At 39.8% G+C, this 26,313-nt stretch overlaps 2 protein-coding genes across 4 annotated transcripts in view; one reads left to right on the top strand and one right to left on the bottom strand.

Moving 5' to 3' along the window:
- Positions 1-26,313, bottom strand: part of il1rapl2 (interleukin 1 receptor accessory protein-like 2) — a 487,862-nt gene that overhangs the window by 304,570 nt on the left and 156,979 nt on the right. The gene's annotated exons all lie outside the window — the stretch shown is intronic.
- LOC146717213 (uncharacterized) lies at positions 9,820-10,587 on the top strand. Its single transcript, XM_085465621.1, has one exon. It carries the CDS (start codon positions 9,839-9,841, stop codon positions 10,532-10,534), a length of 696 nt encoding a protein of 231 aa, XP_085321747.1. The 5' UTR covers positions 9,820-9,838; the 3' UTR covers positions 10,535-10,587.

Genomic DNA, 26,313 nt, shown 5'->3' with positions numbered 1-26,313 from the left:
CATGCTATTATCCTGCAGGTAAGTGGATCTCCGGGTTTTTTTTCTTTTCCACGAAACCAGAAATCTAACAGCAAAAATAAACATTCCATCTTTTACTTTAGATTAAATAAAACATTACAGTGGATGTTAGGTGCATCAAAAGTTTAAACTAACAATTTGCTAAAAGTCCCTGGCGTCACAGAAACATCTGAAGTTGTTTTTTGGAGTTGGTACAACAGTGTGCTTTCTGTGGAAAAGTTGCATGTAGTTGCTAACTGTCCCTTTTTAAAGATCTGCATCTGCATATGAAGGCAGAAGCAGCAGGCAGAAATGACAAGTCAGAACATGGACTCATGTCCTGTCTAAACACCACCCATTAGTTTCTGGATTTTACATTTTGAAGTCTACACATTAACATATTGAACTCCATCCACCACACTGGTTTCTCGGTGGCAGAAGTTACTATATTTGGTTAATAGAGAAAGCAAAGGTTGGTTAGCAAGCTGCATTGAAAGGCTGAACAGGTGCAATGCACAGACATATAAACAGTATATCTGCTTGTTCATTCTGAGTAATGAACTACAATTGTAATGACTTGGTTGTGTTGTGTTATGAATGAGAAAACTATCTAAACATGCAATTGTTTTTTTGTTTTTGGTACCAGGCTGTAAACATGCTGTTAATTATTTGAAGTCGTTTGGACATTTGGACCCTATGGGGACTGCCTTGAGTTGCCTTTAATGGCATCAACTTGATGGCCAATCATTGGCTTCATTTTTTTAGCCCCAAATGTTGCTTGGTGGAAACTTGAGTTTTACACTCAGGTTTTTGGAGAAGACTGTGACTTGTGTTAAATACAGCCCCCTACACATTAGATTAAACAGACTCTGGAGTACCCGATGCTTTTAATTGCAAGTCAAAGTGACTGAAAGTGTGCGTGGCAAGTACACTGCTTTCAAGCTACCAGACTCCAAAAGCCAGGTGTCTAATTACTGATGAAGAAAAAAAAATATGAGTCAGCTGATAGCAGTGTTGCAAAATAATGACAAAAAGCCAGAAATCTCTTAATTAAGTGCCAATTATACAGTGAATGTTAAAAAACAGAGTGAACACAATTAGTGATTTGAAAAAGTCAGTGGTTCTGCTGCTATTCTTTTACATACGCAACAAGTAGGTTCATATATTACAGTGCTGTGAGTAAAACAGGGGCATGGTTATAATGTCATTAGGCATTCTGTCACGACGTTCGTCTGTACATGTGAGTTTATCCACGTACCAGTGCTAAATCCAAACCTACTCTCCCCTGGAGGAGCAGAGAGAGGAAAAGCTGAATGCTGAAGTGCACAGCCAGTCTGCTGTGATGTGACCGAAGCTGATAGGGGTCCATTAGCGAGGACGTCATGAGGTCTGGACAAGAGTCGCCCACAGACAGACAGCAGTCAATGCTACTCAGCGTCACACATGACAAAATAAACAACACAAACTGGACTTTGACACAACTCATCAGTTCACAGCGAAAACAAAAGAAGTGAAAGAGTGGAGAGCCACACTGTAACGCTTAGAGGTGCATTTCAGTGCTCGATATTCATGCTGCCAGGGTTCTGGGCTTGATTGCCACAGTCACCAACCCTCCTGTGTCACTTCTGATAAGCCTCTAGCAAACAACAGATAATCTGGGAAGACGTGTCAAATGGGGAATTTATTATATTCATGTAAACACATCATGAAATACAGCTAAGAGCTTTATTCGTAAATGACAGCCAAAAAGAAAAAGATCTCTTTCAGTCAGACGGAGGAGATGGGTAGGTAGGAAGGTCAATGCATTCTTCAAAAAGAACAAAGAAAGAAAAAATAAACATGAGACACAATAAAAATAGGTAAAGTAAAACCAGAGTAAGTGTTTAGTGATCGTTGTGTGTGTGTGTGTGTGTGTGTGTCTAAACTTGATCTAGATGTGTGCAGGTAAACATTAATCTCTCTGAAAGGGCATGGCATGGTGTGGGTCTGTGACAGTGTGAGTGCAAAGAAACTGTATGTGACCTCCGTGTCCTTATATTAGTAGGAAGGGCTCATCCAAAAAAAAAAACTCAATCTGGGACACACCTATGGAAACTTTCCCTTCTTTTTAGTTTGGTCTCCAAGGGTTATGAAAAAGTTGGGTTTTCAACCAATAAGACACAATGATGAATAAATATATGAACTTATAAAGTTCCTTAAACCTTTGAATGATATTGTACATTTTCTCTTTCCTATCTATTTCCAGTTGTCCAGTCACATAAGTGTTGTTTCTGCTGTCATATCAAAGAAGTGTGGTACCTGAACGTGTGCTTCATTCTGTATCTGCTGACCCTGCTTGGAGCAAATCAGATGAGAGCATAAATCACAGATCATACAGCAGCATGTGACTGCTCCTTATGATCAGCAACACTAAGGAACTTTTCACTGTATGTGTTGGTGTGTTGTCTGGTATTATGAGAAAGCATTAAGATTTCTGCAAAAGAGCCAAGCTGGCCTGCTGATGACAGTGTGACAGTGTTTTTTCTACCTCACCCACCTTCAGCCCACTTGCTCCCTGGTAGGTTATCAAACCACGGAACAACAGCTTTTAGATTTCTGCCTGAGGCTTAAAAGAGATGGGACGCAAGCCACGGGAGCTACTCTTGACCAAAATGGCTCCATTGTTGTGTCCATTTGTCAGAAACAGCACCACTGAAGATGAAAGCAAAAACTCACTCTGCAAATATAAAAAACCCAAGATATACACATAATTCAATCCAGTCTTATTCATATAGTGCCAAATTACAACAACAGCCACCTCACAGTCGTTATACTGCACTGTAAAACCCTACAATAATACAGACAACATCTGTATCAACTGCAGATGAGTGGACAGTTGGAATAAAAATACATGTTTGACATTCGTAAAACAAGTAGTCAGGGTTGTATGAAAAAAGAGCCATCTCTGTGATGCTTTGCCCTCACAATAACTTCTGTTTGTCTTTTGGTCCTGTCACACAACGCTTGAAAAATTACATGGTTCAATAGAGCGTTTGTGACCCTAATTAAATTCAAGTTTGGACGTACGTGTTGTTTGGTCTTTCAAAGTCTTTCAAAGTTTGCGGAAAACGGCAACAACTACAAAGTCATTAGAAAGAGGAACGTTGGCAGTGGTGCCTTGTCTCTGAAAATACCTCAGTGATGATGATGAGGAGTTATGAAGCTACATAAATAAAGAACGGCTAAAAGGTGATTCACTGTTACAGTGCAGGTCACTATTGGGAGTGTGTAGACATTTTGATACATAAAATATTGTAATGTTTTTTTTTTTATAAATGCAGGACAACAAAGACAACTGATTCAGCTCAGCTGCACATAGGAAAGGATTTTTATATTTTTATATTTCTTTTAAATAATAAAAATATGACTAAAATGGACAATCAACCACTGAAAAAAACATGTATACATTTTGCTGCACCAAGAGCATAGCCTCTGATATAGCCACTTTCAAGGTATAGTCACTTTGCACATTCAGATGCTTGCTCTACATTTGGTGCTTTTCAGTACAAACTCTGGGTGGCACTGTAGTAAACGGCTGTACCTACAGTATTACTCTTAGTGGTGAATCAAAATGTCGCTGTGACCCACTACTTTCTGCACATTGTTTGTGAGTATGTTATTAAATTCAGAAACAGTCACGATGCCATGCAAAAGTCCAAATCAGGTACAAATGATAGCTGAAATGACAAACTCTCCTGTAGTGGCAGATTGTGTAGCTCTCACGGGGTCAGCCTGAAATACAGATCATCTGCTTCCTGCTCTAATTTTAAGCCCCATACCTTCAGGTCAGGCTAGGTCACACACCCTCAGTGACATCAAAACATACTGTGTCACTTTGCTTAGAGTTTCCTCCCAGAGAAACCTTCTGTGTTTTGACAATTTCATCCAGCAAAATAGGAACTAGAAAGAAGACAGAGGCTTGATTTATTATTACAAGGTACTTTAGTCATTACAATATGGTACTCCATCTTTTTGGAACTTGAAAAATCAACCACATTTTGGCAGCTGTTGTATAAACAAAGTATAATTTGGTAGAATGCTTCACTTGTTATATTACAGCAATCAAGAAAACATTTTAGTGTTATTAAGACTCAAACCAGGATAAAAGTCTTTTGAAAATGGGTTGTATTGGTAGTGCGTTGAGCTTCCAGTCTTTCTTAAATAAATTCTCCTTAGCTTGACAGATTTTCTATAGGGAATCTCAGGACGCTGACAGTCCATACAAACTGACACATCAGGTCAGATAAAATTCACATTATCATGTGTTTAGTACCATTTTAGTGCAACTGCACCTTAGTCATTTCAGCAGGGTTCCTTCAACATCTGGGACATCTGCTGTGCTCGTGTGGGAGAAACCTTAATGTGCATTGTTCTTAAACATGGACAGGTCACCAGTTCATCAAAAAGTTTACACGGACAACATTAGATGTTCATATTCATGTCCATAACCAACTTAAAGTCAAATCACTCAAACAAACCTTTTGACTGTGTGAATGAACTGGAGAACCTGGAGGAAACCACGGCAGGTAATGGGGGAAGATGCAAACTCCCCCCCAAAAAGGACCAAACAAACCAGAAGGTTTGACTGAATAACATTCTTACTGTAAAGTGACAGTGCTAACCACTGAGCAGAGCCAGCTTATCATCAATATAAAAATAAACAAAACACTGCCCCAGTCATGTCTCAAACTATTGTCTTCAGGTCAAGTATCGTGAAGAGGGCTTAGTAGGTCAAACAGGTCATCTAGGTCGCTCTCACACTGCAGGCTTACTTGTTGTTCCTAGAGTATTTAAAAGTAGAATGGGAGGCAGAGCCTTCAGTTTTCAGGCCCCTCTTCTGTGGAACCAGCTTCCAGTTTGGACTCAGGAGACAGACACTATCTCTACTTTCAAGATTAGGCTTCAAACTTTCCTTTTTGCTAAAGCATATAGTTAGGGCTGGACCAGGTGACCCTGAATCCTCCCTTAGTTATGCTGCAATAGATGTAGGCTGCCGGGGGATTCCCATGATGCATTGAGTTTTTCCTTTCCAGTCACCTTTCTCACTCACTATGTGTTAACAGACCTCTCTGCATTGAATCATATCTGTTATTAACCTCTGTCTCTCTTCCACAGCATGTCTTTTATCCTGTCTTCCTTCTCTCACCCCAACTGGTCGCAGCAGATGGCCACGCCCCTCCCTGAGCCTGGTTCTGCTGGAGGTTTCTTCCTGTTAAAAGGGAGTTTTTCCTTCCCACTGTCACCAAAGTGCTTGCTCATAGGGGGTCATATGATTGTTGGGTTTTTCTCTGTACCTATGAAGCACCTTGAGGCAACTTTTGTTGTGATTTGGCACTATATAAATAAAATTGAATTGAATTGAATCTACTAATCAGACGGCTGGAGGTTCAATCCCTGGCTCCTCCAGAGTCTAAGTCCAAGTATATGTAGATAAGATATTGACCCTCGAGTTGCTCCTGATGCACTCATTGTACGGTGAATGGTAAATAGAAAGCACCGAGACATAGCCAAACTTGCTCATGTGAGCGGCTCTATGTCAGCGGTTCTAAACTTTAGTGTCTTATAGATAAATTACTTGGTCTTCATGCAAGGCCTTCATGTGAGGATGTTTGCTGTTATTATACTACGCTTTATCAGAGAGAAGATACTCTAACCCAGGGGTGTCAAACTCAAATACACAGTGGGCCAAAATTCAAAACTGGAACAAAGTCGCGGGCTAACGCTAATATTTATTGAAAAAAAAAACTTCCTCTAGATATAAGAATGAATCTTTTCTTATGGACTAAAACAAGTTTTGCTGAAAAACTGAATATGGAACAAGCAAAGCTTAATACTAAACAATATATATATTAGCTGTATAATACCAGTAGGCCAGCGCTAATAGTAATTTGGTATGGCTTCGCGGGCCAAATGTAATTAGGCTGCGGGCCAAATTTGGCCCACGGGCCAGAGTTTGGCACCTATGCTCTAACCCAAGCCTATTCAAATGGCGGCCCGCGGGCCAAATGCGGCCCAGAAGCAACCTGCGAGTGGCCCTGCCTGTGGTCCTGGCAGAAACACAGAGAAAACGCAAAAAATCAATTCATTAATTAATTTAAAAAAAATTAGTGTAGACTGTGAATGCAACACTCCTAGTAGTCTAGCAATATTTAACCCACAATGCACCGTGATGTACAGATATTAAACAATCATCGTAATATATGATGTGACAACAGCATGTCTTTCTCACTCCAAAAGCGCAAAATTGACAATGAAAACTGTCGGTTTAACCCTGCCTGGACTGACAAATACTTATTCATTTTACCGAGTTTAATAATCTTACAACCGGAGTTGTACTACCATGGTGAGGGTCCTGTACAGCCCAAGAGAGAGCTGCAGCATCTTTCCTTCGTGTTTGCTTCTTGGCGAAGAAGAAAAGGCCTTTCACAGATTCTGAAACAATGAAATACTGCATGCTGGCCGTGGTGGATGCGGTGAAAAGTGATGAAAAAATTAAAGTAAGTGTGACATCTGCTATTAAAAACGTACCCCTGTAGGACAGTTCAAATATTCGTAGAGTTGAAGTTCTGGCGTCAGACGAGTTTGAAATGCTGTTAGATGACCTGAAGAAAACTGATGTAATGTCTATAGCAGGAGATCACAGACAGAACTGATAATGCACAGTTATGCGTATATGTCCGTTTTTTGGATGGGAAATTGTTCGGTTTACTACCGTTAGAGGGACACACAGCTGGCGAAATAATGTTTGAGAAGATTTAAGCTCTTTTTGAGGAAAATGGTCTGGATATGAAGCGTGTCTGTGACGGATGGGGCTCCATCCATGGCAGGAAAAGTGAGTGGTCAGCAAAATATTTTAATTTGAAAGGGAATTATCAAAATGTTTTTTGTTATTATTATTATTATTTCAAATGTGCAAAAAATAGTTTAGTTATAGCTCCCTTTTTTTAAATGGACCTTTTGGTGTGCATTTGTGAGAGGTCACCAGATTTACAGGGGAAAATGAATAAAAAAATTACTTGTTTTTCAGTACAGTTGTGTGGGTTTGAAATTGATCATGATCTGCTGCTTACTGGCTTAAAAAAAAATATCTGGCCCAGATAAATTCCTCGGTTTGAAAATCTGGCCCAACTAACTTCGTAGTTGAATAGCCATGCTCTAACCCAGCATCCAACCAACTCATCTTGAAACAAATACCGAGTTAAAAATGAAAGTTCACCTTAGTCAAGTCAAGTCAAGTCAACTTTATTTGTCAATTCTGCCACATGTACAGGACATACACAGAATAGAAATTGCGTTACTCTCAAACCCTAGTGATTAGAAAAATGCAAATAAAATAATTAAAAAGTAAAAATTTAAATAAATACAATACAATTTTACGTATAACAAAAAAAAAAGCTATGCAATATACAATATTCAAGTAAGAAGGCATAGTGGTGCAAAATAGGCAAATAGTGCAAATGGGGATTTAGTAGTGTACGGTAAGAGATAGTGTAACAACAAAGTCTTATGAGGTCCAATGCTTAAGCAGTCCAATGCTCCACAAAGTGACTGGAGCAGGCCAGTGAGTGCGTCAGAGAGTGAGTGTGTGTGTGTGACAGAGTTCAGTGAGACCGTGGTGGAGAAGAGGGGAGAGGGGGGCAGAATCGGGAGGGAGTTTAGCTTCCTGACAGCCTGATGGATGAAGCTGTCCTTCAGTCTGCTGGTCCTGGCCTGGAGACTCCGCAGTCTCCTCCCTGACGGCAGCAGCTTGAAGAAGCTTTGCATTGGGTGCGTGGGATCAGCCGCTATGCAAAGGGCTTTTTTTTAGTGAGACGGGTGCTGTAAATGTCCTGGAGGGAGGGGAGAGAGACACCAATGATCCTCTCTGCAGCTCTCACTATGCGTTGGAGGGTTCTATGGCAGGACGCATTGCAGGCTCCAAACCACACAGTGATGCAGCTCGACAGGATGCTCTCGATGGTGCCTCTGTAGAAAGTGTACATGATGGGGGCTGGAGCTCCTGCTCTTCTTAGTTTGCGGAGAAAGAAGAGACGCTGCTGTGATTTCTTGGCCAGTGCTGTGGTGTTGTACGTCCAGGAGAGATCCTCTGTGATGTGCACACCCAAGAACTTGGTGCTGCTCACTCTCTCCACAGACGCTCCGTCAATGGTCAGAGGAGCATGTTGGGTGTGCATTCTCCTGAAGTCCACAACAATCTCCTTCGTCTTCTCCACATTCAGAGAGAGATTGTTGTCAGCACACCACGTGGCCAGGCGTCTCACCTCACTTCTGTAGTCGGTCTCATCCCTGTTGCTAATGAGACCCACCACCGTTGTGTCGTCCGCAAACTTGATGAAGAGGTTGGAGCTGTGTGATGGAGTGCAGTCATGGGTCAGCAGAGTGAAGAGGAGGGGGCTCAGCACACATCCCTGCGGGGCCCCCGTGTTTAAAATGATGGTGCTGGATGTATTACTGCCGACCCGTACTGCTTGAGGTCTTCCGGTGAGGAAATCCAACAGCCAGTTGCACAGTGAGGTGTTGAGCCCCAGCTGGACCAGTTTTTGAGTGAGCTGTTGGGGGATTATAGTGTTGAATGCTGAACTGAAGTCTATGAACAGCATTCGAACATATGAATCTTTTTTGTCCAGGTGTGTGAGTGCTGAGTGGAGTGCAGTGGAGATGGCATCATCGGTCATCATCATAGACAGCTTATTATCTGATTGACCTCATTGGACGTAGTCACAGTTTTGCAGTTCCCTACTGGAACAAAGCCTTTTAGGCTTCTAAGCATTGACAAATTAGAATTGATCTGTTAATGCCAATAACAAAACAAAAAAAACAGAACAAAAAAACCACACAACTCAAACTGGTGCTTTTATATTGAACCAGGATGTGTACTTCCAAATATTGTTGCAAATCTACCATTGCCTAAAAAACAGCATATGCTGCAGATTATCCTGCAGCATGTATTGACTATATGTATACAAGCTTTCAGTTTCTAGGAATAAGGCAGTGAAGCGTTGTCATAATTTTTGCTATCTGGGTATGTCACATGCATATCCTCCATCAACATCACTGCTTATCGGACAGACATATGGATTGGTTCTGACAGCTGACATTAACATAACCACTGACCCTAAGAGCTTTCTAGCTCTCGTGCATTTCTATTATCTAATCTGTTGGGATTTTTTAAAATCTTTTCCTTGTTTTGTGGAGCCTTGTCCATCGATAGCACTGACTTTTAACTTCTGTTTTATAACCAAGTGATGTGGAAAACGGGATCGTGCAGAGATTCTGGTGATGCTCAGTCATGTGTTCTAAGATTCAGAGTTTAAACTCATCTTTCGACTCTCTGAAAGTAATGAGATGTTTTTTGCAGCACAAAACAATGCTGAACATCACATGAGATCCTACCAGTGTTGAGCAGCTGTTTAGAAAAGATGTGTTGAAAGATGCCCATTTTCATAAAACTGTACAAGTATAGGAAGGAAATTTAGTCAGAAAGACGTCGTCAAAAAAGTTCAATATATGGATACATGCAAAGGACAATGTTTATCCAATGAACTGTGTGACAATTGTTGCTCTGTTGTATGCCTAAGGTTAGAAATTCTGACATTTCTTCTGTAGATGCTAATAGTCCATGTATAGGTCAGTGAACTCACTCGGTTAAAGACTGTAAATGGTGTGACTTCATAAAATATTGTAACATAAGACCGTAATGTTAACTTAGACATTTAACCTAGACATTTGGAGTGAGAGGAAGAACGCTAGCATCAACTAGCTAGCCGGTCGTCACGGCAAAGCTACAAGAGCGTCTCTCAGCATGGGCCCGAAAAAAGTTCTGTCAGCCGAGGAAGGAGACGATATTAAGAAGTCGCTGGAGTTTATGACAGAGGAGATTTCTACTGTCAAACTGCAGCAGAAAGCCATCCTGGACCTGGTCGAGGAAGTTAAGGCTCTCCGCATCCAGAACGCCGAGAAGGATCGGCGGCTGGCGTACCTGGAGAACAGAGTGGCGGATTTGGAGCAGTACACCCGGATGAACGATGTTATCATCACGGGGCTTCGCATCAAACCCCGGTCATACGCCCGTGCGGTCGCCACTGACAATGTAGGAGGGCCAGGAGAGGAAGATGTCAACTCCACGGAGCATCAAGTGGTTACCTTTCTACGGTCCAAAGGTGTGGAAGTGGATTATAACAACATTGAGGCTTGCCACCCTCTACCCCGAAAAAATGACAGTGACAAACCAGCCATCATTGTGAGATTTGCAAACAGAAAACAGAAAACAGCACTGTTAAAACAAGGAAAGAAACTGAAAGGATCCGATGTCTTCATGAACGAACATCTGATAAAAAGAAATGCGGACATTGCCAGGAAAGCACGTTACTTGAAGAAACAGGGAAAAATTCAAAATACATGGACCACCAACTGTAAAATATTCATTAAACTCAATGGAACACTGGAACAAGCCAAAGTGTTGGTCATCAGAAATATGGAAGAGCTGGACAAATACTGAGGTCAACTTACTCTGGAGGTATGAATACACATGTGACGTGACACACAACACAACACATGGCACAGTCGAAAAGAACTTCATCTGCATCCGGCAACAATATCAACATAACTCATTGGAATTCTCTTTATGATAATCTGGAACTGAGAACATTTCGATACACAGACCATAATGTTCTAGACTTAGAAAAGGATATAGATCCGGAAAATAATTTCTTCTACAACATCAGCTGTAACTGCTGCTACTTCACTGATGAACAGTTTAAGCACACCATCAACACGGAAAATAAAATATCAATAATCCATTTTAATAGCAGAAGTCTGTATGCCAACTTCAACAATATAAAGGAATATCTAAATGAGTTGACAAATCCATTTGGAATTATTGCCATTTCTGAAACATGGATCAATGCGGAGAAAGGAATGGACTTTGGACTGGAGGGATATGAAGTGAATTTTGTAAATAGAAGGAACAAGAGTGGAGGGGGAGTAGCTGTGTATGTGGATAAAAACCTAAACTACAAGGTGGTAGAAAGTATGACAACTGTAATTGATAATTTACTAGAATGTATAACAATTGAAATTTACAAGGAAAAAGAAAAAAATGTAATAATTAGCTGTATATATAGAACACCTGGCTCTAGTATTCAAGTATTTAATGACTTCATAGAGGAAATATTCTCTAAAACAAATCAAAAAGTTGTGTTTATCTGTGGTGATTTTAATATTGACCTGTTGAATCCAAAAAAGCATAAAATGACCGACGAATTCCTAAACACTATGTACAGTTTGAGTTTACATCCTAAAATAACCAGGCCTAGCAGAATTACACCACATTGTGCCACCTTACTTGACAATATTTTCACTAACAATATGGAAAACAACATTGTGAGCGGAATATTAATTAATGACATCAGTGATCACCTACCAGTTTTTGCAGTTTATGACACTAATTATAAGAAAAATCAGCATGAAGAACAACTGAGATACAGACGTGTAAGGACAGAAGAAACTATGACTGCATTTAAGAACGATCTATTAAATCAGGACTGGGACAAGGTGTACAAAGAAGCTGATATTGATATTGCATATGGCATATTTTTAAGAATATTCATGGAGTTGTACAATAAAAACTGTCCAACAATAAAATACAACAGAAAGCACAAATATTCAGATAGACCATGGCTCACTAAGGGTTTACAAAATGCATGTAAAAAGAAAAATACACTCTATAGGGAATACCTAAAACAAAGAACAAAAGATGCTGAAAATAAATATAAAAAATACAAAAATAAGTTGACCAATATTATACGTGTATGTAGAAAGGAGTATTATAGTAAAATATTGAACAACAATAAACATAATATGAAAGGAATATGGGATGTTTTAAACGGTATCATTAAAAATAATTCTGGACAACAAAGTTATCCACAATACTTTATCGATAATGGCAATATTATGGAAAACACTGCTGATAAGGTCAACAGCTTTAATCATTATTTTGTAAATACAAGACCAAAACTGGCAGAACAAATTCCTGAGTCACTGCCATCAGTAGAATGTAGTGAAAACCTGATTGATAGGAACCCTAACTCAATGTTCCTCACATCAGTGGAGGAAAAAGAAATAATTGACATTGTACACATGTGTAAATATAAAACATCTACTGATTGTAATGATATTGACATGAAAATCGTCAAGAAGGTCATTGAAGGAATTGTAGGACCTCTAACATATATTTGCAACTTATCATTTCAGACGGGAAAAGTGCCAAACAAAATGAAAATAGCTAAAGTTGTGCCGCCGTATAAAACCGGGGATAGACGCCACTTCACAAATTACAGGCCTGTTTCTTTACTACCACAATTCTCCAAAATCCTAGAAAACCTGTTTAATAAACGATTAGACAAATTCTTAGATAAATATAAATTACTCTCTGACAGTCAATATGGATTCAGATCAAAAAGATCAACATCTCTGGCATTAATCGAATCAATTGAGGAGATTACGAATGCTATAGATCAGAAACAGTATGCAGCTGGAGTATTTCTGGATCTCAAGAAAGCATTCGACACAATCAATCATGACATATTAATTAATAAACTGGAACGGTATGGGATTAGGGGGGTTGTACTGCAATGGGTGAAAAATTATTTAAGTGACCGGAAACAATTTGTGAAGCTGGGTGTCCATTCCTCATCATGCTTGGACATTGCTTGTGGTGTTCCACAAGGCTCTGTACTGGGTCCAAAATTATTTATTATTTATATAAATGATATTTGTAAGGCATCTGATATATTAAAATTAGTATTATTTGCAGATGACACAAATATTTTTTGTTCTGGGGGGAATCTAAAGGAGCTGCTGGATACAATTACTTCAGAAATGTGCAAAATTAAAAAATGGTTTAACAGGAACAAACTATCGCTAAATCTAAGTAAAACTAAAATTATCTTATTTGGGAATTCCCTTAGAAATGCACAAGTGCAGATTCATGTAGATGGTGTGGAAATTGAAAGAGTACTTGAACATAAGTTTCTTGGTGTGATTATAGATGATAAATTAAACTGGAAGTCTCATATAAAACATATACATAACAAAATTTCAAGAAGTGTCTCAATCTTGAGTAAAGTAAAACACATTCTGGACCACAAATCACTCCACATTCTCGATTGTTCCCTGATTGCACCGTATTTGAATTACTGTGCAGAGGTTTGGGGCAATACTTACAAATGTTCGCTATCATCAATCTTTATATTACAAAAAAGGGCCATAAGGATAATCCATAAAACTGGTTACAGAGATCATACAAATCCACTATTCTTAAAATCAAAAATTCTAAAATTCACAGATCTGGTTCATTTTCTCACAGCACAAATTATATATAAAGCAATAAATAACCTGCTTCCTGACAATATTCTAAAAATGTTTTCTAAAAGGGAACGGGGATACAATTTGAGGGGGGAATTAAATTTAAAACATCCTCGTATCCGTACAACATTAAAAAGTTTTTGCATCTCTGTGTGTGGAGTGAAGCTGTGGAACAGACTAAGTAAAGATATGAAGCAATGTCCAAGCATGGCGCAGTTTAAAAAGCGGTTTAAGGATATGGTTTTTACAGGGTACAGGGAAAAGGTAGAGATTTGATAGGGTGTTCTTGTCTAATATTTTCATGTGTGTGCGCATGCACGGGTTTGTTGGTATGGGTATATATATATATATATATATATATATATATATATATATATATATATATAATTGTAGGTTGTGTATCCTTGAGGTGTTAATGGGGTTATTGAAAATGTGTATATGTGCGTATGTGTGTATATACGTATGTATGGATAGATAGAAACATATATGTGTATATATTAAAAAAAAAAAATTACACATAACATATAATGTAATTGCAAGGAGGTATTTCTGTAGTCTATTGATACTAGATAGTGGAAAAGGGGTGGGATTAAATAAGCTTATGCTTCTTCCTGCTCCTTTTTGAACATGGACGTTATTTGGAGTTGTGGTTGCTCGTTTTCCTTTTGTTTGCTTTGTTCATTTGTCTCTTTTAATTCTATTTTTTTTTTATACTTTTTCAACATGTTCAAAATAAAGATTCAATCAATCAATCAAAGCATTTATTATTCCCATTTTTTTATTACTTCCATTTCCAGTCTAAACTCAATCGACCCTGAGCAAACGCCCAGACGTTGCATGACAAGATCCTGTTTTCTTGTCGAAAACTAAGGCTTCTGCTTCAAAATCACAACTGTGTGTATTGCAGTGCAGCAGTTGTTGCATGCCAAAGGCGTTGCATGTTGTGGCTAACAAAGCATGTATGAGTGAATGAGCTATTGTGCTGTGGCTTTTAGAGCCAGCCTCTAGAGTGGCCTGAATAATTTGAGTTTTTGCTTTGGAGTTTATAAAGAATCTGCCTCTGCCTGTAGCTGGATTTGTGTCCAGTTCTGTTCGGGATCCATATTAATATATCCATTATTCTCCAAAATGACAAAATAATATTGATTTGTGAGGCTATTATAGTTTTTTTTCTCATCTATATTTAAGGATAACACAACACAGCCTCTTCATTTGGAAATGAGAGGAGCATTGCTCAGCACTGAAGTAAAATAACAGCATAGTAAACAAAAAGACATTTTCTCCATCATGACGATTGCTTTTCTCTTGAGTTGCTCCACTTTCCTTCATTGCAGTGTGCTCAGCTTTGGCGGGGGGCTGGTAGACAGCAGCAGATGGTACAAGTCAGAGTGTATTACTCTTTCAGAGGGTTCTGAAGTAGCCCGCTTCCCTGTGTCAGCTATGGAGACGTCTCAGCTATGTTTACTTTGACTTGACCGTCGAACCAGAATCGCATTGAAATTCTGCACTGAGATGTTTAAGGCTTTTAGATAAGAATATTGTGTTATTGTTATATTGTGTTATTGTGTGCTATCTGGTATTATTCATTTGCCAGTTGTTGGTTAATAGCATCATGAAACTTGTACAGATAACAGTGCCTAGATCAGTTTCATGTAACACACGATACATGCCTTGGCTTGTGAAGACTAACTGCTGTCCAGGTTACTTTGAACCATCCGAACCATCCACACCTGTTTGCACTTAAGGGGCAAATGATTACAGACTCCCAGATTTAATCAAACCTGTTTTATTATATTTTGATATTTTAAAAGGCATTTATTTTCTAGCAGCAGATTATGTGTCAAATTTTCTTTTCCATTTTTAACTTCAATGATTAAAATATAAATTTTAAGTATGAACAAACGCAAAGTGAAAGGTTCAAGGTTTAAATGTTCAGATTATTTGTATTCAAGTAGAACGTGAAAGGTAACCTTCCGCGTTCCTATGATATGCGCCGGATTGTGGTTGGAATCCAATAGAATGACGCTCTCGGCAGTAACACACGTTCCAGACGTGTATTCCAGCCTCAAACTTAATCGTGTTAGTTAGTGTTTTCCAAAGCGATTCATGATAGTAAAATAAATGTACATGTGTAGATTAAGTCCAAAAGGTTCTCATGTTTCCGAATGCATAACATAGAGATGTGTGGAGTGGCTGAAAGCGTAACATACCGATGATTTGTCAAATAGCGTAATATGTTACGTTTTGGGATGAGAGCGTGTTGGAGACGGACTGGAGGAGCCAGGGATCAAACCACCAACCTTCCAATCAGTAGATGACCTGCTCCACCTCCTCAGCCTCTGTGTAGGTTTGCATCAATATCACAAACCTACAGAGACAGGCTATCTAGTTCTTCCAGCTATGGCACAAAGGTACTACAGTATAATAGCTTTTTTTAAAAAGACTAACCTGCAGAAAAAGAAAAAAAATACATCTTCTGTACTACATGTCAGCCATATACCATATATATGCAGCAGGTGTTTAAGCCATTTGCATTAGTCATCAGTTTCTTCACTTCAGCTCAAATGTATGTTCTTAGACCCAGATATGGCCTCATGAAAGTGTCCTGGCTGTGCTTTGTTGCAGTATGTGTCAGGTTCTGTGATGATAGCCAGCTGAGATCAATGACATCACTGTTAAACTGTCTCAAGAGACCTTGATATGATACATGGGCCTTGCTGTGTGTGTGCATACATGCGTGTATGCACATCTGCAGGAGTGTGTGCGTGCCGGTTTGTGCAAAGGCTAATTCATAATGATGACAGGAAATATTTCATCATATCTTCACACTCAGTCATCTTTACCAAACAGCAGGGATGAGAGAGAGGGGCTGAGAAGAAGTGATGGGAGTGAGGTAGAGTGGTGGTAAAATAAAGGGATGGAGGGAGGGAGAGACAAAAGCGGACATGAATGGAAACAGGAAGATGAAGCACACAGGGAGAGGTGAGATGCACATGCTAATTCAACTCTATCACAACTGTGTCTTGAGGAATAATAAGCACATTTATATTGTGCCAGTCATCTCACGCCAACAATTACAGTACATGTATTATTTGTCATATCTCATCATTTATTAAGTCACAGGCAGCCTGTCCAATCTGAAGGTAAGCAGATGTCTGACCCATAGTTTGTTTTATGCAATATGGTACGCATATTTCTTTCATTTCTTATGACAATGTCACCACAAATTATTGATCCTAAAGGTATAAAAGTAAAAGATTAGTCCCTCTTCATTTAAACTTTCATGAATTTGCCACTGTTAAGCTGTCATACTGCATACAGCTTTATGGTACACACCATATAGCAAATGAAATGTACTTTTCATCTGAATCAATCAAGTCAGCAGATAGCAGTCTCGATATCTATTTCCTTTTAGAAAATGTATGTTTTGTCCACTAGTGGGAGGGCAATATTCATATCACAGTATAATCAAAGCTGACAGACGTTACTGGCACCTGCAGCTCTTTGCAGGAACAATGAATAAGTGAACTACTTAGTAAGCTCTAAAGGCACTGGCAGGCACAGTTTGTAGTTTCTTGATAGAGTAAGTTTTTCCCTCTGAGCTCTAATCCTTCTGATCACCTCCAGAGTCAAGTTTCACCTAGCCCTCAGAAAATAAATCATGAACTTTTCTAAAGATTGAACTTTCTAAGCAAAGTGTGATGCTGATCGACTAAGAAACAAAAGCTAAACTTAAAGGTTCAAGTATAGCATTTTTCTTCTTTCATTGGTATTAAATGCTGCATAGCATGCACAGTGATGCAGTGATTAGCACTGCTGCTTCACATCAACAAGGTCCTATAGGTTCAAATCTGGCCAGGACCTTCCTGTGTGTAGTTTGCAGGTTCTCACCAGGTACTCTTAAGCACATGCAATTAGTGAGGTTAGCATAAGTGATAAAAAATGGGTGGATGGAATATTTACTGTAGCATCAGACACATCTTTGTCTTTGTGCACACAAAACACAAAAGGTAAGAGAGGATTTAGAATCTGTAGCTCCAACACTTTTCTGTGGAACACAGGATTTTAGTAATCATAAACAAATCAGATGGCAGAAACAAGCAGCAGGGATGAGGATACTCCATGGGGCAGCTGGTCACGCTCTGTGGAAAAGGCTGAATAGCTCAGCAATTTGGGAGAAGCTTAGTTATCGAGCCGCAGCTACATCATGTTGAGAGGAATCATATAGGTGGTTTTGTGTTACAGGCAGGAACGGCTGAGGGCAGACCCTGGATATGCTGGAGGGCTTGCGTCTCCTATCTCAGTTTTTATGCTCTGCTTGCTGTTTTCACACGGGCCAAGATAAGTGACTAGAAGACGGATGAATGAATGACTGAATGGGAGGAAAGAGGCATTAAGATTATGCCCGGTAAGTTCAATTAAATGGTCCAAACTTTATATTGCAGGTACAAATCTGATTGAGGAATCACTCATCTTTGGAAAAGAGTTTATTACAGAGAAATGGCTCTTTCCAAAATAAAAGCTATACTATACGCTTCTTCTGGGCTATATTCTCAGCAGCATATTAAACATATCAGGTCCCTATAAGGAGAATCATGTGCTAACGGCTGTCTAAATGACCTGGGTAAAGTTTGTAGCATGCGTGCTTGTTGTTTTTGTCTGCTTCCACTTGTCTTTGCACTAGGATGATGTCGGCGTAAATGTGCAGTCATATTAATTTTGTTCCCACTAGTGCTGTCAGCGTTAATCTGAAATGACGTTAACGCCACAAAACGGCAAATCTCCGTTAACAAACTACCGTGGATCGCCCCGTGCGTGGGGCTGGACGGCCAACACGTTAAGGAGCAAACTGCGCTAACACACTAGTTCCCACCAATGTAATTGAGCATTGCGTGGCAAATCCAACATACTGTTTTACTTTTGTCCATGACGCGCTTACCTTCAGGGTCATACGTCACATGAAAACCAAAATAGTTCCAAACGCCAGATCTGAATGAAGGTGGGGGAGGTTCAATTTGCCATGTTGCAAGGAGAGCTTAACTTCCGTCTTGCTAGATTGCCCTGCGGTCAGTGAATCTGCGTTTGACTACTCTGCCTAGGCTGCACTGTCGAGCGCAGATCCACTGAGTGCTCAACACAGACAGCATCGTCAGAAGGAAAGTTGATAAAATAAATTAAAAATTTTGTATTGTTCGATACATATGCGTACCGAACTGAAAGCACTGTATCGAACGGTTCAATATCGATACGAGTATTGTTGCACCCCTAGTAGGCGCATAATATCCCAATTGGTGAACATGTTATTTATTGCACTCAGTGATGGACTGGGTGTGTAATCCAGAAGAGTAAGAGGCGTAGCGGCCCTCTTTACTCAGTAATAGTTTAGCCAAGGCAGCTAACCATGTGCACATGTACACCTCACTGTGACTGATGTTGGCCGGTGTGTGCCGTTTGTGTCCATCTGTCCATGAGAGACAGTTTAAGAAGGTTCAGAGAGTTAAGCACGGCGCTTACATCAGAGTTATGTAATATGGCTCACGTGTGCTTTACTGATTTACAAATTGCAAATAATCCTCTAGTTATTACTATCTCTGCTGTTGGTACAACTATTAAAGTGCATTTATCCCACTCACAGTGAGCCCATTTATTCTCTGTGCTTATTTTGCTGCAGTTTAAAGGTCTGTGCTGATAAGTACCAGCTGAACTAAGCAGCATTACTAAGTTTCTTTTAAGGTTGAGTAATTGGCTCCTAAAGCCCAAAACCACTTCCACAAAGTTCCTGGTAGTAAATTTTGCCATCTATATATTTCAGATAAATATACATAAAAAATGTCAAATTAAAGGTATAAATTATAAATTAAGCATAATTATCTGCGATAATGCAGATATTTTATTTGCTCCTACACTGAAAGTTTCATAATTCTTTAGCAGCTGAACTTGATCAGCTGTAAGTGTTCTCTAGGAAGAGAATGACATCTTATTAAGATGTCGGTCGTGTTGTGTCTGTCCTTTCCATTGCATTGTTTTTTAGCACTCCTTCTCCGGTGATAAAACATAGGTATGAACCATCATACTGTGTCTTGCTTATGAAGGTGAAAGCATGAATTTCAATGTCCCTCCATGGACAAAAACACCTACAAAATCACCTCTCCTCCACATTTGGTGTACTACATATATGCCCGTATCTGGCTGCACATAGTGAGTAATATAAAACTACATTAGTCAGAAGGGAGACGTCCTTCTCAGTGATTGTATTGAAACATGGTGGGAGAACATGGCAGTTTTCAGAAACTCACGCCTGCTCCTATGTTTCTTTTAATAACTTGTTATTCATTTATGAGAATGCATACATTTTTGAAAGATGTAATCAAACACACTATTAAATAACATATGTATATTTATAAGTATAATATTTTTTTTCTATTAAATAACCTCAAAAACTAACTGACTGCCCTGATTGTTTGTTTTGGACTAAACTGCACTCTCCAATAGAAGAGAACATCAAGCTCTGCTGCAAAATCAGCTTGGAAATAAATCAGAAGTTGGTGCTCATCAAGAGCCCGAACTCCTTTAATTTACACGAGTTTTACTCTGTTTACTATGACTTTGTACTAATAGGGTGCATTTCAAACAAAACTGATGAGTAAATGTTCTTAAAAAGAGGAGTAAGCTGAATTAATTCCCACCACATTCATGTCACCGCTTATTAGGTTGAGATCTGAGTAGCAGCATGAGCTTAGCTTTGAAAGACCGTTTAAAATGTGTTCAAAGAAAGCATGAACTACATTCAAACTAATTTGGATCCACGTAAATAAGTGAGTCCAGTGCACAGTCAGATATATAGTAGATTAGAATGAAATCGAAATGCCCAACCATGGAGACGAGAAAATTCTCTTTTGGGTCACAAGCAGATAAAAAATAAATAGAGAAAGAATAAAATGACAAATAAAATTTGCAATTTGAATTTGAAATAGAGTCCAGCACCCTGGTTAGTGTCAGTGATGCAACAATTCTGATTCAAGCTTTTATATGGATATGATTTGGCCCAATTATCTGCTGTATTGACTGGATGTAATGACGGGGGATTTGTTAAGGCATGGCTCCAAACCAAAGACACACACACTTCTTTTCTATAGATAGGAGTAATGAAAACGTCCATTCAGCGATTCCTTCTTAGATATCAAATCTGCACTGTTACAATTTCCGTAGACTTAACAGGCACCTGATAAGCCTCAGCACTCTTGGACATATGGTCATCTGGTGGTCCACTCAGAGTAGACTGGTAAACTTGATAATCTCATCATGTTATCCCTACCCTTTCATTTATTCATTTCATGTGGGATTATCTTGTTCTGCTTTGGGATCAAGGCCAGAAACATGTTAGTGGTACTCACACATGGAGAATACCTGCTACATCTGCACAAAAACAACAAAACAAACAAAAAAATTGTTTCAACCCAACATTGACATTTGTCTGCCATATTTCAGCAGTCTGCTGGTCAAACTTGAAGGTTTGGCACTTATTATTCTACAATACGATATTTTAAAAACAGAGCACTTAGACCAAGCTATTCAGCAAGTGTGCTTATTATTTGGTTACCCAATGAAGTAATAATAATGATTTTTGCTTTTCAAATATACATTTTATCTCCTACCTTCCCTCTGCCTTCCCTCTTTTCTTAAGGGTTTATAGTCATAGGATTTGTGTATCCATTTTGGCCCCTTTAGATCTCTGTTCTTTCAGTCCGATAGAGCCTTTCCACTTCAAATGATTGAACTAAAATCTAATGGATTCCATTAAGGCCAGCAATCCTCGTTCCTGGCGTATGTTCACTTTCTGTTATGGCTCAGTGAGACATGTGATGGAATAGGGACATTGTTAAACTGAAATTTGATTCACCTGCGTTTGTCCCGCTGAAGACAAAGTGAAAAATTACAGTCCATTATGTCAACAATAAAGATTCCTACATTTACCACGACTAAAATTGAAATTCATGAACTTTACAGCTATTTCTACCCTCTATCATCCTTTTTAATATCTTTTCTTTTCAGGAAAGATTTATTCTTGTTACCGATCCCCGTCTCCATATAAAGATGATTTAACTTGTCTGTGTGTGCTGGAGAAGCACAAACCAGCATGGATGAAGGGGTCAGCAGGGCTGAGCTATCTCTGCAGCATGTCAAGCATGGTGGTGGGTACATAGAAGGTATTTCATAGGTGAATACACTCTCAAACAAACACACACACACACACACACACACACACACACACACTGAGCCTCGAGGGAAATGTGAAGCGTGAGCGAGAAAGGGAAGCGGGTGGAAGAATTTCGTCCGCATATAAAAATCAACAAACGCTTTCTTTGGGTAATCGACAGCTCGTTGGGTTGAGAATCTCCACACAGTTATGTGCCGGCTCTGCATGACTGCCCCCCAATTGGAAGACTATTACAGTCAACCTCACGCATGGAGGTACACACAACGACATCAGCCCATACACAGAAAATGACAAACATGTCTGTAATAACAGTAACAAGACTAAGCATGTGTGTCTCTGAGCTCTTCCTCTCTGTTAGTGTCAGCAGTCACGCTACACTCGACTCTCGCTGTCTGTCATTTGATCTCTCGTTCTGTCTTTTTAATGTCAGGCTCAACGACGGCCCAACTTTTTATTTTTTCCCTTCTCACACTTGGACAAGCGGCAGACGAGATGGGGTCACCGTGATTTGTTTCACCCGCCATCCCACTGACGGAGCTGCTTTGATTTGTAACGTGCACTGACCCTCTGTCCCCGCAATAGAGCGCGTTTGATTTGTGACCCGCTCTGTCGCTCCGTCTCGCCGCCGCTACAGGTTTGATTTGTGACGCTCTTTGGCCCTCCTGCTCCACGCCGGGTTTGGGAAGGGTTGGACATAAACATGAGGCTCGGTGTACTGCGGTAACCAAGCCCCTCATTTTCCTCCCTTCCCCACCCCCAGCTGGGAGTGGGACAGACCTTAAGAGACTTAAACTGCTTTCTGCCTTTCTGTCTATCTTCCGATCTTCAGAATTTGCATACTGCGTTCCAACAGCTGACATTTGGATGACAAACTAACATTGCTTGGCGTCGCACTCCAGTCCATGAATTAGATTTACTCTGCTTATAAAAGACAATGGCTGCTAAATGCCATATCTCTCTGTGACTCAGGGTGTGTGTGCGTCTGTGTGCACACACACACACGGTCTGGTTGTTGTCTGTAATTGCGTCTTTCTGTCCCTCGTATGTCTCTGCAAGAAAATGAAAATGGCAATCTTTTTTTTTATTTCATTACCACCCCCCCAAACAAACACACACACACACACACACACACACACACACACACACACACACACCACTTTTCTAATCCTTCTTTCTTCTTTTTGCAGAAAACATTCAGACTTATAAGCATTTGCCCGCAGTCAGCAAAGACTGAACTTATTTACCAACCGCTCTTATTCACCATGACCTTTAATGAGAGAAAAAGACAGTGATGATCTAATGAGGAGGACAAGGTGGCACCTCGGAGATGGAGGGAAAAGATGAAGAGGGCGAGAGGAGATGTTATGACTTGTGTGTGTTTTTGTATGTCATTCAACACATTTTCATTCGCTGACATTTAGCTTCCAAACTGACCGTCACATTCGGTTTAACTCTACCTACTTCAGAGATATCACACTCCTGGATCGCTGGTAGCACCCCGACTGGTGAAGTTTTTCTCTTTAAATTATTTTAGGGAATTAACTATTTGTTCCTCAGTTACAATGCATCCATCCACTCTCTTTCACTTATCCAAGATTCAATTCCCAGCTGTCTTAGGGAAAGAGAGAGTACAGCATGGACAGGTCTCCTGTTTGTCGCAGTGCTGACACATTTATTTATCAATTATTTCTCCTATGAGTCAAATCTAATCCCACAATACAAGAACTTTAATACTCTATTTTGTTGAATGAAATATACATCTCTTAAAAAAAGAATGATTTATTTATTGGTACTAACGGCGCAGCCCATATGGAAAAGAAATAGTAAAAACATATGATTTACTCATGAAAGTGGCCACTTTCATGAGTAAATCATATATGTTTTTAGTAAGTATACAAAACATGCAAGTTTCATCATATAATTTTTCAAGGGATCTTATATGTGTTTTCACTCTTATATGCTTTTCATACAAGTTTCATACAAGACAGATAAAAACTTTATAAGATTTATATATATCTTTTCCATATGGGAGCACAAGCAGCCTGTTAGCAGCCGTATCTGCACAGAGATGCTTTCAGGGACATTATTTTGCAGTACAGGCAACCTGCTGTACGACAGTGCTCAGAAATTAATTCAAAACCCTCTAATTATAATGCTGAAACTGCACTTGATAATGGGAGGAGGGTGGGGCTGTAAATGAATTCCCACCCAAAAGGAAGGACAACCTTTTGAGGGAAGGTGAACACCTGTACAGAAGCTCCAACCTATTGTCAGGATTTTTCGGGAGGCGGAGGTGGTGATGAATTAAAAGCCTTGCTTCAGCTTCAGATATGTGGCTATTTATAGTTGTAAAAAAGTGAAGGTGTAGGCACAGATAATACACAATATTTAACACGTCTAAAGGCCTTCAGCCATCACACAACGGTGCAAACACTTAATCATTAAAAATGGTGGTGCTGGTTAGTTTGTACACGCTCGCAGTCTGAGCACACAACTCTTTTGCTTGAGGTCTTGTAACTGTTTCCCCATTATCTGTATAAAAGGATAACAGTTTTGTTATCTTTAAATTACATTCATTGAGTAAGGGAGCAGCTGAAAGTAGCTTCTTCTGCGCCTCTCTACCTTACTTATCCAGCGCTTGTATTTAATTTGTCACCCACGTCCGTGTGCTCGATATTTCAAGTGTCTGAAAAAACACTAGTTGACTGTTCTGTTTGTCCATCTGCTCAGCTCGTGACAAAGTGAACAACATCAGATGGTGTTTTTCTGTTTCTCCGGCACAAAACACCCCACCATCAAGAATAACATATAGAGTGTGTGAACCTGACCCCAGCCACAACTGACAGAAAACACTAACCCATTGCAAAAACGAATGAATCAAGCCGCTCCTTTCTAGAGAACTCAAACAGGCTGTCTTTGATGTACTTCTTCACTGAGAGATGTTTGTCACTGTGGGGCGAGCGGTATGACCCTTTGCAGTGTTTTCTCTTGTTTAATTTGCAATGAATATGCTGGTAAATGTTTGTGCGCTGCAATCAGGAGGGTATGAGCTTCGAGCTACCAGTGGTGTAAAAACAGCTTTTCCTAATTAACATCTTGCATCGATCCTGCGGTGACACCAGAAGAATAAATGTATCTGGTATATGCACGCGTGCACGTGTGGATGTGGCAGCGGATATATTGTTACTGCTGGACCTAACAGGTTGCTTCAGCGGGAGGCAGAATGCCACGCATGTGCACATGCAAACGCACACATACCCATAGCTGTGCAGGGATAATTAGCAGGTGTGAATAGAGGGTATCGGGCAGGAAGCGGCAGAGGGAGAAAGCGAGAGAGGAAGACTGAGGAAGAGAAAGATAGTGAGATAATTGGTGCACCTGTCTGCAAAGGAAAAGACAGCTCTGCACACACACAGACACACACGCACACGCATATACAAACGTGTCTTTGTGTATGGTTTCACAGCAAAAGTTGGCTGCAGAAAACATATAGAACATTAGCAAAGCAGTTGGCTGCTACTAACAGCGCCGGCTCATTCTGCACGCACACAGACACATGTAGACCAAGACACTGACATGCTTGCCTGGATGTAGTGTGTTGTGTGTGGAAGACAGGAAAGGTTGTGTAGAGCCTGGCAACCACTGTGAAAGTCAGTGGACGGACCTGTTTTTCTTCAGACAGCATCATTACGATAGAACCTGTGGCCAACATGAGCAAAAAAAAAAAAAAAGCCACGATAATCCATTGTCATGGCATTAAAGGCATTAAAGACTCATTACAGTCATTTTATTGGGGATAAACATATGGACTAAAACTAACCCACACTGATCAGATATAACAGGAGAACCTGTCTAATATTGTGTTGGTCCCACAGCCCTGACCTGTCGAGGCATGGACTGGTGTAGATCCCTTAGTGGAAGTCGTGTTATGTCCCAATGAACTTGTGTCTTTGCAGTGTATCAAAATAGTGATCTTCTACTTGCAATGAGGCAAATCTGGCGAGTGGCTCAGATAGTGAGAAAAGATCTATACACTTTTTAAATTTTGTGGCACAAAACTCGTGCATTGTGATTGTGCTCTGAAAAGATGGTACACTGGCACTCAGTTCCTCTGAATGTTCTCTCCTAGACACATCTAAATGTTAATGCCTTAAATCAACTCACTGAAAGGAATACAGCAATGACAGTCATTCTTCCTGTGGAAAGTACTTTGTGCTTGAAAAAACTGAGACACTGCAGAGAACATGAGAACGTGGTTCCAACAGAACTTTTAGATAGTGATACAATAGTGTTGCCAAGACCATAACAATTAATGTGAGTTTGGCCAAATTTAAATCAGGTAAAGATTTTTTTTTAGGTGTTGCCCAAAACAACAGAAGTTTTAAAGAAAAACAGAAGTAAAAAAAGACCTGCACGTAAACTAATAGATGGGCTGACATTCCCTGGCACATTCCTGGCATGAAACTTTGACACAAAGATGGACGTTAGAGACCAATCTGTGAATTTTTCAGCGGAAATTTTCTCGGTACTAATGGGTTTTACTGAGGTGCATACTAATGCAATGCTGAAGCTTGTAGAAAACACTGTAGTGAACTGTTGGGACCACTATGGGAAAAACCACAAGTTCCCATCAATCACTGTTTTAAAAGACAGCAGCAGGAGTGTACCAGTCATTAGAGTACAGTGAGACTGAA

This window comes from Copadichromis virginalis, linkage group LG2 (assembly GCF_057382275.1).
Source record: "Copadichromis virginalis isolate Kocher_CV1m ecotype Utaka linkage group LG2, C_Virginalis_male_GT1.1, whole genome shotgun sequence".
NCBI classification, from domain to species: domain Eukaryota; kingdom Metazoa; phylum Chordata; class Actinopteri; order Cichliformes; family Cichlidae; genus Copadichromis; species Copadichromis virginalis.
Note: the sequence above shows the minus strand (reverse complement) of the source record. Positions and strands in the feature narration are given on the sequence as shown.